The sequence below is a fragment of the Idiotropiscis lumnitzeri genome, chromosome 16 (assembly GCF_059441095.1).
Source record: "Idiotropiscis lumnitzeri isolate Australia: NSW breed Sydney's pygmy pipehorse chromosome 16, RoL_Ilum_1.0, whole genome shotgun sequence".
Taxonomy (NCBI): domain Eukaryota; kingdom Metazoa; phylum Chordata; class Actinopteri; order Syngnathiformes; family Syngnathidae; genus Idiotropiscis; species Idiotropiscis lumnitzeri.
Window position 1 is genome coordinate 3514468 of NC_142406.1, and position 15588 is coordinate 3530055.

At 39.0% G+C, this 15588-nt stretch overlaps 2 protein-coding genes and 1 long non-coding RNA gene across 5 annotated transcripts in view; 2 read left to right on the forward strand and 1 right to left on the reverse strand.

Annotated features, from left to right (window-relative positions):
- Positions 1-2763, forward strand: part of vps50 (VPS50 EARP/GARPII complex subunit) — a 47030-nt gene extending 44267 nt beyond the window's left edge. For all 3 annotated transcript variants that reach the window (XM_088319341.1, XM_088319343.1, XM_088319344.1), the window contains 2 exons: positions 1415-1604; positions 1845-2763. In XM_088319341.1, the coding sequence (XP_088175467.1) occupies positions 1415-1604; positions 1845-1964 (310 nt within the window). In that variant the 3' untranslated portion in view covers positions 1965-2763. The remainder of the gene's footprint in view (positions 1-1414; positions 1605-1844) is intronic.
- Positions 2764-5237: 2474 nt separating this feature from the next.
- LOC148320882 (uncharacterized) lies at positions 5238-12261 on the forward strand. The gene is made up of 6 exons (XR_015846756.1): positions 5238-5409; positions 8081-8230; positions 10848-10915; positions 11351-11430; positions 11518-11674; positions 11765-12261. It is a non-coding gene; the product is annotated as an uncharacterized LOC148320882 (long non-coding RNA).
- calcr (calcitonin receptor) overlaps positions 11028-15588 on the reverse strand; it is a 28937-nt gene continuing 24376 nt past the window's right edge. The window contains exons 17-22 of the mRNA XM_088318192.1: positions 14654-14807; positions 14244-14304; positions 14060-14126; positions 13698-13916; positions 13203-13244; positions 11028-11959 (exon numbers count right to left, since the gene is read on the reverse strand). Coding sequence (XP_088174318.1) covers positions 11741-11959; positions 13203-13244; positions 13698-13916; positions 14060-14126; positions 14244-14304; positions 14654-14807 — 762 coding nt within the window. The 3' untranslated portion in view covers positions 11028-11740. The remainder of the gene's footprint in view (positions 11960-13202; positions 13245-13697; positions 13917-14059; positions 14127-14243; positions 14305-14653; positions 14808-15588) is intronic.

Consider the following 15588-nt stretch of genomic DNA (forward strand, 5'->3'; position numbering starts at 1 on the left):
TCGGAGGTGTAATCAAGCCCTCGCATGCCTCACAGCATTTCTGAGTCCGTACCAACTTGATGATGATCATGCGAGGTTACAGTCAACTTTATTTCGAAGGGCTTATGTCATCTGGTGACGGGTGCTTTCAAATGTTAACAAAAAAATAAAAATAAAAAAGTGGATTAGTCATATAGAACCACTACGATATTGGACACAAATTCACTTTTAAAGCTGGCACACCAATCTCTTTGTCTCTTTGTCTGCCTGCCATCACATTGTCTCCCCAGCTCTTTTCTTTGCTCACATTTCTCTTTTTTATCACAATACAAAATACTGCAAATGCATTTCCTGCATATATTTGAAACAGGTAGGTGACCATTTTGCTCCATTTCCCCTTCAGCTGATCAAAGCTCTTCCTTGAGGAGCGTTAAAGGGCATATGCTGATCAAAGATAACACTCAGTGATGCTCCCAGCAAGGTCAAAGTCGTCCTGACTTATTTTAACCCGAGAAGATAAGGCAGCAGTCCTTAAGCACAGATCATGTGCCGATGCCAGGCCGTGGTTCTTCATGAAATTATAACCTCCTCTCCCCGTCGCTATGGTACCTTTTCCCTCACCTGCCTGTTACAGTTTTGATGGCTGGCCATTTAAGGTAAATAGAAACTCAACTAAACCTTAGTAGAATGAGTAAGAAGCAAAAAACAAAAGGTTTTTTTTTTTTTTTTTTTGGAGCGTTGGTGAGAACACAGGAGATTTTAATACAGTTATGAAAAATTATGCATTGATGACAAACAATGATTCACATGCTGCAAACCCATTCTGTGTTGTATAAGCTGCAATGAGTCCAGTCATAAGTATTTTTTAGTCCCTGCTAAAAGGATGGATAAAGTGTAAATGAGCATAATTAATAAATATGTAAATATAAATATGTATATGATGATTATAAATCTTTAGCTGGCGCCAACTCACTTGCAACACTAATGAGGAGAAGCTGAATCGAATGTGGATGGGTGGATGGATACCTAATACAAAGTTAAACTTTAAAAGAACATTCACCTTCCTTCAAACTTTGTCCTTTAAACTTTAAATCCTCTGCATTTGTCACATTTAAAAGAATCCATTGGAATTGTTCTGCAGTCAAGCGCAGCCATTCCACGTTTGGCTAATGTCGGCTTTCTGATGAGATTGAGCAGCAAGTTTCCGAGCACCATTTGGCTTGTGGCGCCTCCGTGGCACAAAGGGGGTCTGTGATTTGCCGCTTGAAAATGAAAGCAGCGGCGTGCCATCTGGCAACGCCGGCTCCGCAAAATGCGGCTGGCCGCTCCGAATGGGGTCTGCCCACGTTTAGGATGGCACGAGTAAAATAATGAGATATTCACCCGTGGCTACACAACACGCGTGAATTTCCTATTTCCTGCCCTTTTTTTGTAGTTATGCTAATGTGAAGAAATGCAGCAACGAGGGCCGAGCCCTGATGCAACTGGACTTCCAACAGTTCCTGATGAAGTTGGAGAAGCTGACCGACCTCAGGCCCATTCCTGATAAAGAGTTTGTCGAAACCTACATCAAGGCCTACTACCTGACGGAGAATGATATGGAGCAGTTCATCAAGAACCACAGGGTGAGACATCTGCCGTCATGCTCGTATACGTAGACACATTTCGCACTTTCTTTCTGAGAAGGATTGGCGGTTTAACTCAAGGGCAGCGTTGCTCTTTCTTTTTGTCAGCAACGTGCTGAAAATTGACACTCTCGTAAACAGGTTCATGCTGAAGTTCGACTGTATGGTCAAAAGTATATCAAATGTATTCATTTTTTAACAAACCTGAAAAAATAACTAACCCTTTTTTTTTTTCTTCAGGAGTACTCCATGAAGCAGCTAGCAAACCTAGTGAACGTTTGTCTGGGCTCCCACATAAACAAGAAGGCCCGCCAGAAACTTCTGGCCGCTATTGATGACATTGACAGACCCAAGAGATAGACGGCATCCAAATGTACCGAACAGCTTGATGAGATATAAAAACAGTAAAACAATGGAATCCTCTGACATTAACCAAATGCTTTGTATGATGGATGTAGTAACTTAAAGTTCATATCTATACCACGTTTTTTTTTTTTTTTTAATCATCACTTCTCTGCAGTTTTTGTCTTTTTTTTCCAGCTGCCTGCAAGAAAAACTGCAATTCACCATGTAATAAATTAGGTGAGTACTGTGTAGCCATTAAAAAAAAAAAAATCCCGTTTCAATTTTTTTTTTTTTTTTTAAGATCATGTTTTACTTGTTCTTCATGCACTCCGGCTAATAACAACTAGATAGTTGTGCCCGTTTGTTTTGCTAAAGACTCTTTAATATAATTGTAATTTACGGTTAGATTGTATATGTGCACCACCTAGAATTGATTGTGTTCCTTATTATGTGGGAATGATGTGATTATACCTTCCAGGCACCATATTATGACTTTGCAATGGAATACTGCAAATAGAAGGAAAAAAAAAACCCATAAATGTACACATTCCTGATCGTGCATCATCTTCACAGGAAAATAGTGCAAATGTGAATGTTTTCAACAAAGTCTGTATTTATTTCCGGCTCTTTGTCTTGTTTTTGGTGTTTTATATAACAACCAGGATGCGTGCTGTGCCGCTTCACTCTTTATCATAGAATGCATCAAATGTAATAAATCCAAATAGTTTTTAATCCATTCATCAATTTGTCAGTGCTGGAATTATGTTTGAATAACAATAATTGAACCATAATAAACACATTAGTGATGCACACACGCTGGAGTGAAATGTTTGCTTATATTTATTGAACTGCCTCACATGAGCTTTTTTTCTATTCAAATGTGCTTTCCGTTTGTAATTAAGTCATTAGCAGCTGCGTATGCTATTTGAGAAGCACCCTGTGATTAATTGAAGCACGACTGGAGCGGCGGCCATGATACAAGCACACGCTTCACACGGGGAACTTTAATTTCTTTCTTCTTCCACTAGTTGCTCTCCGCCCACACTGTATTTTCCATTTGTTTGCACAGTCAAAGCTTTTATCAGGCTGGAAACGGGAAGAGGCATGCAGAGGACCTCACATCCATTATGCATGATTCATGGTGCACATCTTGAGAGGCTCACCAAGTCATCGCTTGTGACCCTCATACTTTCAATCTATACTCAGGGAAATATATATATATCGCGAGATACTTGCCGCACTTCACCCACTCTTTATCACGGCTCAAAGTTCAGCAAAATATAAAAGGATGATTTTTTTTACGCCTTCTTCGCAACAATAACTGGCAATAATGCATCACTTAATACATCATTCCGGGAGTTTATTTATTTATTTATTTGCACGCCGGTGTTGACTGCACACATTCAGATATTGGTGATTTTGGGCCAGGTTTTCTGCCAAAATAAAAACAAGAATCTGGAAGTAGACATTTGCTTTAGTGTGCCACAAAAACAAAAGATCTGGCTTCCAGGCCTTGAATTTGATTTCGTGTTACAGTGTCACCAAATTACTGCGCATTCTTCCGATGATGTTGCTTGCGCCGCTTTTCATAATGCGCCCTTCTTTGTTTAACTCTATGGGCTGACGAATGTGAACGTCTGACCTTTAGACTAAGTGAAGCCGCTCAACAAGCTGTTCAGAGTGAGGAAATGATGTACAGTATACTCTCTCGTACACTAGTTCAAGTTAGACACAGACACAGCTCTGGTTAATTAAATAAACATTTATTAGCTGTATTTAAATAACTTAATGCCGGTAATTCCCTATCTTGTTGACTGGCATTAGAGATGAAGACAGCTAATTGGATGTGCTGCTTCAACTGTGAAAACAGCGCCTTGAGATTGTTGTTCCAGCAAGCAGCCACTGCTAATTTGCTGCCTGACTAGCTGAGCTCGGGCGGAATAAATGTTGTGTGTGCTCCATGACATGAGGTGAGCGGCGAGAGCGCTTGAACGCAACAATACGAGTAAACACACTCGAGGTTCAACTGGATAAGAGATTCCTCAGTATTTGTCAATAGGGATTTTTTGTCCACCTTGAAGCAGCTTTATATTTATATTCATTTTGATGAAGTGTTTTTATTGAGTTTCACTAGATCAATCAATCAATCTATCAATGGCCTAACTGCAGCGCCAACCTTTTTATTATATATATATTTTCTTTTAAGAAACACATGACTCACACTTGTGAGTGAAGGTGAGAGTGCATAAAACTCACGTAGGCGAATATGAATCGCTCTATTAGGCCGCTAAATGGAAAAAGAAATTCTTCACAAATAATAATTCTGCTTAATAGTCAGAGTCCTGACCCCTCGTCCTCATTGAAAACAGGATAATAGAGGCAACAAATAGCTCTGTTGTTCAATTGTGTTCCCATCCAGCAATCTATTTTCCATTCACGCTTGTCCTGATTCGGTTTACGAGTAAGCTGGAGCCTATCCCAGCTGACTTTGAGTGAGAGGCAGAGAACCCTTTGGATTGGTCGCCGGCCACACATATTTGAATATGTTTTAAATTAGGAATTATATTAAAACAAATTCTCTGTTTAAACTTGAAGTAGAGAAGTGAAAACACAAGAGTAGCTGAAAAGTGGTTTGCATTTCGTGTGGATGGCAATGTAATGAAAGCAATACATCATCATAAACCGTACACTAAGGTCGCGTACCAAATCTCATCATGTGTTGAAAATTTGCTTCACAAGCCAGAATTACCATATAGACTAATAATTCACACACCAATTTATGCTGAGTTTTCTCATGCTGCTCTTATTATGTATGTGTATGTTGTATGCGTTATCGTGGGAAGGCCGGGCATGTTCCACACATTGTTGAAGGAAGCCTAAAAGTAGGCTTGAGTGTCATTTCAAATTTGAACATAACCTGAGCCCACCTGCACTGAGACAACTTGACAGTTAATGCAATAATTAATACCATATTAAAATATATAAATTTAATCCTGTTTGTCCATGTATATGTTTTTGAAAACTAATTATATTGTGTGAATGCTGAGAGAGAAGCAATCTTCTAAAAAAAAAACATGCACACTGCACGTTTTTAAAAATATTCACGAGCAAATAAAAGGAAAGTAATTATTATTTCTTAGTGTGAATCATATAGAAAGAGATTTGAGCCCAAAAAAACGTGGTTTTGTTGAATTCTTTATTATTTTTTTTAAACTTAAAAAAAAAAAAAAGTTTCCCTGATTCTTATTTTGACACAAACATCTTTCCATAGGATTACTGACCAAGTTCTCGCGCGATTCACGGCAAAATAACGTTTGGTGCTTGGTGGCGAGTTCTCGCGCGATTCACACCTGTGCTTGATTTTAATCGAAGACTACGAATGTGGGCACACGCTCTTCGCAAACAAAACAAAACAAAACACCAAAACAGGAACATCGTACTTCACCACAAAGACATTGTGGTAAGTTAACAAAAGTTGGTTGAACTGCTCGTCTGCTCCAACAATAACGTTGAACCGCTGCTACCTAATTTACTATCTTATATGCGTCTCGTAGTCTGACAAATAGCCACTTTTGTACCATGTCCAAATGTTTTTGTACCAGGCCTCATGCGGTCTATTTTTGTATTTTTCTCATTCAGTTTTTATTTCTGAGCCAGGCAAGATGAGGACTTTAATACGTGCACATTGCAAGGTGCACAAAAGAAGGTACGTGTGAAGGACTGAAAGTGCCAAGTTCACCATCGAATTTAATTTCAACTTTTATTAATTAATAGTATTTTTGATTCATTCGGAATCAAATAAAGAAATATATGCACCTTTGAATAATTAAAAAAAGTGTTACAAATTAAATATTTCATTTATGATTATTTTTTTGTTTTATTATTATTGATAATAATAATTAAGCCGCATCATCCATTCTATTTGCAGTAAAAGAAAAAAAAAACATGGTCGTGTTGTGTTTTTTTTTTTTAATTTAAAATAATTGAAGTGGAGAGTTTAATGGCAACCCAAGCGCAAACAGTTATTTTATTGAAACTCCCACCAACAAGCTCGTGCTCCAGGGCCCAGATAATTAGCATTTCACATTACAAATCTCATTAAGGGAACGAGTGCTGAAGAAAAGATATGATTGAGGAGGTTATCCCCTTGATAAAGTACAAGGTAAAGATTTTCTGTTTTTGGGCAGAAAAAAACAAAACATACTCAGGAAAACAGTAACAAATTAAAGAATGAAAAATACATTACCTCTAAAAGCTAGGCTGTGATATGTTGTACATACTTTAAGTACTAAATCACATTATCGTGCAAGGTCATTTGTCAACTTTCAGCAACAAATAGATGGACCTTTAGCAACAAAATTAGATGGCTTCACTGCAAGCGATGCATGTTACACTAATGTAGGTGCTGCGGTGCAAAACTGTGCGTGTAGCACTGCGGATGACACTTCACTGCCTCAGCTCTCCTCCTTAGATGGTTGTAAAAATACCCAATTTAACAAACCCTCTTTTTTCTTCATTTCTGTCACATCCACTTTGGGACTGAGAATGCCTCGGGTCTGTCATTCCTCCACTCCATCGCAGAATAAGATGAACATGGCAAATCCACGATCCGCTTCGGGGCATCATAATATGTTCATAATATCAAGTTTTAGAGAATGATTATACAGAGAACATTCCAATAATACATCAAAGGGCGCTTGGACATGCTCATTTAGGATTATTATTAATGAGTGTCGCCACAAAATACTGATGGAGGAGATAGTTCATGATGCAATCTATGCCGCGATCTGCAGACTTGTGGGATCAAGTGCAATTCAAAGAGCCAGTGAAAATATTGATTGTCACGTGCTTTGTGGATTTGACATTTTGACGACTAATGAATCTGCGTAACATTCACGAGTGAGCTTGTCGAGCAACAAATGATGATTTATCCATGGGAACAGTGAATGCACTTTATAGGTTTGTCTGAGACCCGTACATTTCTATTATTTGAATTAGCCGAGCCATTATTGTTAAGTTCACAGTCAGTCGGGCTAATCTCTCACGAGCAGAGAGGCGGCTGTCCTGCAGATTAAAGCGAGTGAGAGACGATTTTGACGGTTTGATTTTGTTTTCTTTGAAGTGTCTGCACAGAGCTCAGTAGGGGAGCCCGTCTCTCACATTATGCAGGCGACCATACGTTTATGTATAGAAGCCCATTCCCGGCAGTAAAAAATCTGCGAGTGGATTTTTTTGGGGTCAGTTACTGCTAGTTCAAACAAACAAACAAACGGAAAAAATACATTAAAAATAGTGTGAATGGGCTTCCATATTTATGCATAATGCCTCTGGACAATTTATCTCCAACAAATTAGTGTTCATAAAAGACTCTAAATATATAAGACATCTTATATATGCACCACAATTATAAATTTATCTGTTATCTATGCATCAGCCTACCGTTTAAGTGTGCATAAGACGCTGACTTGAAACCCATTGAACTCATTTGTGCTTTTCCCTCATTTCAATTCTTGGCCATCCAGTGTCTAATTAGTTCTGCAGGATATTGGAAAAGGTCATTTAGCTTGTTGGCACAAATTATGCTCACGGAAGATGTTTCCTGCAAATGTTAACTTGTTTCTTTTCATTGCGATGGCTGATTAGTTATCACGTTGTCCCCAAAAAACTAATTCCTCTCGTGCAGGGGTGGGCAAACGTTTTGATTGGCGGGCCACAATGGGTTCTAAAATTTGACAGAGGGGGCCGGACCAGGAGCAGATGGATGGAGTGTTTTGGGAACCTCACCCCATTGGAGAAAAAAAAATGCATTTAATTTTAAATGAAAATGAACAAAAGCATTGCAACAAAATATGTCTTTGAAACACCACAGTATTTAGAAAATAAAACATGAATAAGAATTTTTTTTCAAGTTCGGCGGGCCGGATTAAAACGTTTAATGGGCCGCGTGTGGCCCCTGGACCGTAGTTTGCCCACGCCTGCTCTAGTGTAATATAGTATTCATATTGATGACATTTTTCAGACAGCATTGAGAAGTCAGATACACACCTGCATGGTCATTTTTTTTATTTCCAGTTTGAAAGTTATTTTTTTTTTACTCACTCAAGATGACTTTTATTGGCAATTTTCTGCAGGTTGCTGCCACTCTGAAGCCATCAGGATCCTCCATCAAACATTTCACCAGTCCACCACGCAGCAGCATGGAGCTTATTCTAAGCTGTGACTTCCTGCAGAATGCGATTCCGCTCATCCATCCGTCTTGAGCAGAAAAACACGATGAAGGGGTATGTGCATGCAATTATGGAGATTTCCTTCTCATTGTGTCCTCATTGTAGCACAAGTCCTCCATCTAGGCGCTCATAAGCGAAACACTTTGCATACAATTTGACTTGAATATAATTATATAAGATCGATTCCGTTTTTACTTTTATGGAGAGAAAAGTGACAATATTTATCAAAGGAATAAAGATTCAGCTCCACAGGCATCAAACTTCATCATTATCGTCATCATCATCATCACCACCTCATCAAGCTCATAGGACCAGTGAATGAATTGAAAGGAGGACGTTTTTTTTTCTTCTTCTTTTGGCGTCGTCATTAGGATGCAGCCGAGCCTGAAATTGCATATTTTACACCAGCGTCTCTAGCAAGGCAGAAATTATTGGCATAAAAGGAGTGACTGCGGCACCCTTAGTTCGATAACAACTGTGACTTCAGGTGTTTAGAAGAAATGTCAGTCAATTCTGAGCCGCTTCAGCCATCAGAATCATGCGCTGATGGTATGAAAAGAGCCTTTAGTATGAAAGTGGTCGGCTATCGAAGTAGAAATAATGAAATACAGTGGTGCCTTTAGACACGATTGACTCGTTTTGTGGTTTTTTTCTTCCCACCCACAACAAGCAGGACTTTGGCACACTATGCATAATTATGTTGGAAGTTTAATGTCAAACTAAAGATAAGACAATGAAAATGACACATCGTGTATTTAAAACAGCCACTTAAATTTACCTTAAAGTCCGCTATCTTAGTGCAAACACGTGATCGGAAATGCTACCATCATATATTAGCATTAAGTTAGCTATATTTAAATCTGAATGCGCTAAGGAATAGCATCTGTATGGCAGTAAGCAACGGATATTTGAACACAAACCCACAGCGACACGTTGACAGATTCTATAACAATACTCACAGGCATATATTCTTTATCCTCTGTGAAAAATGACGAATCATAATGCAGCTCACTGAATATCTTAGAGTAGTTATGAAAATCTGAGATTGTGTCTTTCTGACTGTATTATACTGCTTATAGTGTCATTGTGTTTAGTAAAACCAATTTTTTCCGTTTGCTTTTAGGAGGAGGCTAGAACAGCTTAAAATATCATTTCCGTTTATTTCATTTGGAAAAAAATGATTTGAGATACAAGTACTTATTAAACTATTATCTGAAGGCACCACTGCATTGTGGTAGAAAAATGACTTTCTGTGAAAAATAGCCCTTCTAATCTTTATCACTGTAATTTACACTACATATATAAAACCCTAACCACAAAAATGCAATCGTTCTTGCGCCAAATAACCCTAAATAGGATGGAAAAACATCACTCAGTCAAGCTTTTACAAAATTGTTTTTTTTTTTACATCACATTTGCAATGATGTCCGTCGAAGCCGAGAGTGACAAGGAGACAAAATGAACCACAGGAATTCACCAAATTGGTGTCACAGTGCAGAAATTATACAACTTCCACGTATACAGGTAATGTGCACAGAAGCGCTCACCTCGGTCGGATCGTTATTTTAAAAATGAGTGAGAAATATACTAAAATAAATACTTTAATAAATGCACTGTACTTGATCATCACAGAATGAACATCATTCGCTAAGATTGATTGTCACTATCTTCTTTCTAACCTGCAACAAAAGACATTAGAATGAATATTGTAAAAAGAGCAAATATTTCCATGATGTGATGAATGATAAAGCTTTTTCCTTTTTATTTTTAAAATTTTATTTTATTTTTTTTACTGCTGGTTCAAGCAAGCGCTGCCTCTCCTTAATTTTTTAGAAGTTTGTGTTTGATATGAAATGATGAGTATGAGTCAAAAGAGCAGCAATTCAGCTTTGTGGTTATTTAAATCTGGATTTTATGCGCTTTTTTTTCCTCTCTCAGCCTTTCCATCCCTTTGGTAAAGGTTCACCTTTGTCTCATCAGCCCATAACTCTTTGGCCCATAATTTCTGAAGCTCGTTCGTCTCTGTACTTTTTGGCACATTCCAGCTTGGCCTTCCGATTAAGTTTGGATCCAGATGTAAATACCTGGAAATAAAAGCTGGGCTTTTTTTTTTTAAAGTCAAAACCAATCGTGCTCAGCGTATACCAAAAATAAAGACATTGACCTCACTTTTTCAGTTCTATATTTTATGTATGCTTTTTTTTCTTTTTTGCACATTAAGCTTCCACTTGCTTCTCAGCCCTGTGATGTTGAGCATCTGCAAAATGGCAAAGCAGCTTTGTGTGCAGCATCACAGGATAGCAATGGAGTACTATACTCAGGAATAAGAAATGATGATAAAATATTCATAGGAAACAAAATATGTATTCATTTAAAAAAAAAAAAAGATTTCTATGTACACAATTCCAGAGCTTCAAACATATATGATAATTGGTATTGTTTCGTGGCACGTAACCAGACTGGTGATGCTGGTATATTGTTGCTGTTTGTGTTGTGTCTACAGTGGAAAGTCTACACACACCTTTTTAATTTCCAAGATAAACCATTTCAAAACTTTTTATTTTATTTTTTGACTTTTATTCTGTGCAACTCAAATAATTATTGTTATTTTTTTTCATTTAGATAAGGGGAAATAAACACAACTGAGATGTGACATTTTTTTTCTTTCAAGCTGGCAACTGAAGGATTCTGACTGCTATTTGGAACTGCTCATAATTCCCTTCCACCTTGACAAAGAAGGTATGGTGTTCATTTGGTGATGCTCAGTGTTGTGTTCGCACCTTTCAAAGTTATGGCCAAATATTTCACCTTGGTTTCATCGGACCAAAACACATTTGTTTGTTTTTGGCTATGAGCAAAAGCCTACCAGAACATCTAAACTTTATTTCGAGTTATTCCAAGGGTCTTTAAATGGGCTTAAATGTGATCGGCTAATTCTGCAGTTGTGCTGCCTTGCCAGGGTGTGCGCACTTGTGCAACCACATTCTCAGTGGCTTATTTGTACTTCTCCTCTCGAAAGAAAAAATTCTCCACGTGAAAGGTCACAATGGTGGAAAAAAAGTTTTGAATAAATTGAACTTGGTCTCATTTATTCATATCACAAAAAGCTGGCATTTCAAAAGGGGTTTGTAGACTTTTTCTATCCACTGTATGTGTGTTATTGTGTGTTGTCAGGTGCCTCATCGAACCTCATTCGGACTCCGTCTCAATCTAGTTTTTGACCAGCCTTCTCTTTATACCCTTTTGTGTAGTAGGTGAGATTAAAAAGGATTGTGACGCTCACTTGCTGTTGATAACCATCATGATCACATCCTCGCTAACAGATTACATTGTCATCACAGTTATTTCCGTCTCCTCGCCACCAGCGTTGAAACGAGTGACAAATCAAAAGTCTCACAAGCATCGGCGTTGTCACTAAGCAGCTGCAATAAAGTGATAGAAGTGACTTCTTCTCCTTCCCGGTCGCTCGTCGAAGCCCTCGTCCACATTATGGCCCAGGTGCTAAACCTTTGAGATTCAGTACCGACCATGTAGCGTTTGTTGCCATTTTGTCTTGTGTACCACTCAGGCGATCTCGCCCACTTTCAGCGCAACCACTTCAGAGTCGTCCGAGTGGCGCCCGTTCAAGTGTTCACTGTTGCCGCCTTGATGGTACATAAAGGGCGGGACTTCTGTAATGGAGGTGGCCGTGTACGACGTGGAGCGCATGGAACAATGGTCCTTTCGCCTTTGACCCCACTCGGTCTTGTACTGCATCCACTGCCTCTTCAGGGTGGCTTGCACCTGCACACGAGCAGATGATTGATTTGAACAATATGGCTGCACCTCCTGATGGTCGTATGCAAAACATTTGGACTCAAGTGACCCTAATTATAACTTTGCTCCATGAGAAATCGGCATCATTGTTTGATCTTGATCTGTGAGCAATACTTTGGGATTTCATTAAAATATTTGAAAAAAATCTCTTAAATTAAATGTTTTTAACCAATCCTCCAATTAGTGGAAATGTTCATTACTTTATAGTGTGTGTGAGATACTCTTAATGCTGTCATTTCTGATGATGCATGAACACACTAATTAAATTAAAAAAAAAAAAAGGAGACAAAACTAATGGTCGTTATGAGCCAAGTGCGCGACGAGGACGTCCATGTAGAGCATTGCGCTTGGCATCACAAAGACAACGTGAACATTTGTTTTTCTCGCTGACCTCGCGCTACAAAGGAGCCATTGTGGACGTAATGCTGGTTGTGCAGTTTGGCCTTGAAATAAAAAAAAAATAAATAAATAAATAAATCAATGAATAAAAAAAAAAAAAAAAGCCCGAATGGACCACAACCCCAGAAGCCCATGTCCTGATTAAGGAACCGCAATTGGTCAGCTAAAGCAAACAATGGCGACGGTTAGTGATGTTTGATCACCCTCCTTTAGGGTCGACGTTCTGGAGACGCGTCTCTCCAAACATGGTTTCGCACGAGCCGTTTGGAACATTAGAGAAGATGACAACCTGGCCTCGTTTCAAATAAGAGCACAACCGCTCTCTTGATGAGCTTTCGCTACTTTGTAAGAAATAGTTGCAGCCCTGCACACATAAATAGATCTCAATTTTGTAAACGTGTCAAGCAAACACCCACGCACTTCCTGAGTGAAAAGTTATCACCTCTATGAACTAGTTTATGGCCGCATTTGACTTTCGGCTTGATGTTCTCAGGATAACAAGCAGAATTTCTGCTTACTTTGTACTGACTTGGTCAAACTGAAAAGGAAATATCGTTTGAAAGATTATTCAGTGAGAGGATGCTCTTTGTCTATTTCCTCTGGCGAATGATCTCCTGCAGTCACTTGGCTGTTTGATTGCTCGATTACTGAATGCAAAATTGTCTAATATACTTTTGGTCTTTTTATTGCTTCCTTCCATGAGTTTATCAACAAAAAAAACCAAACGTTTTTAATGTAACATTTAAGTGGACAGTAGTTGGTCATTTTTGACCAATTCATTCTATTTTAGTTCAGTAAGAATATCACTCACCTCGCCATTGAAGAAGCAAAATATGGTTGCCACCAGTAAACCCTGCAAAAACAATTACAATTGTTAAATATTTGACAGCTCAAATCACAATAATATGCTGGGGCTTTTCTAATTATATTCAGATCACAATACTTTTCATAGAATTAAAGGTTTCTCCACCACCTTATAAATGTGCTCAATTAAGTTTAAGGTCGACTGGGGGAAACATTATGAACAGTACAATTATGGCCAAGTTTGTTTCAAGCATCATTTTCAGCACTTTCCAAATGTTTATCCACCCTGGATACATTCAAATTAAATTTTCAAGCATGCCACAAGGTTCTAAATTTAACACGCTGTCACGGGCGTGAGGACAGAATAGATTTTCTTCCTAGATTAATTCACTTTCACACAACTTCAGGCACATCGCTTAGTGGTTGTTCCATCAATTAATCATCATTTCGAATCCGAAACTTTATCGCAGCGTGGCTTTTCCGCGATGTGAGGTCTACGTACCTGGTTGTGCGTGAGTATGTGCATGATGTACTCGTAGACCTCTCCCACCAGCCTGTTCTCTGGCCTCCAGGGAAAAATAACAAATTGTATTCCCAGAAGGGGCACTAGGATCAGCGTGGCTCTCACAGCCTTCATGTACATGTTGGACTCGGCGCGGTGGGTGTCTCTCAGCTTGGTGACCAGCACTCTGATGATGTTGAGCAAGAAGAAGAGATTCACCTGCAGACAGACGGCGGGAACATTCACAGAAGGATTAATGGGAAATGTCAAAATGCAAATGAGTGGCGTCATCGTAAGATGGTCTGCGTTTCTTTGACAATGTACCGTGACACAAGGCTATAAATAGAACAGCGTAGACTTACAAGGAGCGCTGCCACTATAGGACCGTGGACTGCATAAAGCAGATGAGTTTCCACACTCATCCAACAGCTACAAAAAGAGTCAAATAACACATTAGTCAGTGTTGTCTGAAGTCCAACGCATACATGGATGCTCTCACAAAAACAAGCGCGTCCGTATGTTGACAGGTTTGGCAAATATACTCACTTGTCATCAAAAAATTTTGTTCTTGCTACAGCATGGATGGATGCGGGCACGAGAGGAAAACCTTGGAGAATGAAACAATGGCAGGCTCAAGGGAAGCGCTTCTACTTTGTCACGAAGGCAACAATAAGCAGTGAGTACTTTTCATGCATCAATGCTATGTGGTCGAGGAGTTCTGTGGTTCTGCTTTCGATGGAAATAAGGAAGCCTCCCGGAACAGGTAGGTCGATTTTTGATGTTCCCAACCCAACAACACTTTATTTTTCATTTCATCATAGTTTAAAATAAAGAAAATATCAACTGAACATTCCCTATTGTAAAACCGTCCACAACATTCCAAATCGGGCTATTACCAATTATTTGTATGAGCAGCATTTGAAAATGAAATCAAAACGCACACAAGGCCGACTCACCCCAGCCAAGTAGGTAGTACCAGTGCAAATGCTGCTCCTCTGCAAACACAGCCACCACGATGAGCGTGTGCAGGTAGATCCCCTCACAGAGCATCCAGAAATAATTGCACCCCAGCATGTACATGTGGAAGAAGTGCAACACCTTGCAGCCTACCTGCAAAGATGGCCCACCCAGGGACGTATGAAGCATTTCATCTGCTCGTCCAGTTGAAACATAGAATGCTTATCCTCATAAGTGTTGAGGGTTTTATGGCCTAAAAGTATTTTTCTTTTTAATTATGCCTTAACACATGTTTCCACATGCGTTTAAAAACACATTTATTTCAAAGTTTTATTTCTTTCTGTTGAGTTGTACAGGATGTACAATACATTTGAACAGGGGTGTGTAGACTTTTCCTATGCAGTGTAGTACAAGTAGATCACTATATTGTATTTTTCTTCCTATGTGCATGCCAATACACAAAAAGAATGGCCGGATGGATGTTTTGATGTCCACTTTGAGTAAAGGTGCATTCCACCTTTGTGACAACACAACTAATTGCCCGCCACAGTATTTTTTTTTTTTTTGTCCAACGCAGACAACAATTACTCACTCTGCTCCAACCTTTTACACAAATGTCCTCCTCACTTAATCACATTTCTGTGGACTCCAAACAGAATGCAGATATTCCCTTTCGAACCTTTTTTGAATTGCAGATGAGCACGATTTGTCTGCAACCACCGACAATGTTCTGCTTTGCAAATCAAGCCGCGGTGGCTCATGTAGATCTATTCTCCTCGTGGCTTCAGAACGGCTTGGAAATTGTGAAGGATCTCTCGCCGCAAAACAAAGCCAAGCAAAGGAAAATGTGTGCTGCTGCAAATCAATAGTTCTCAAGTCACAAGCAGAAAAAACGGGCCAATTAATTCCAGCATTTACGGAAGTTTGTAATTGC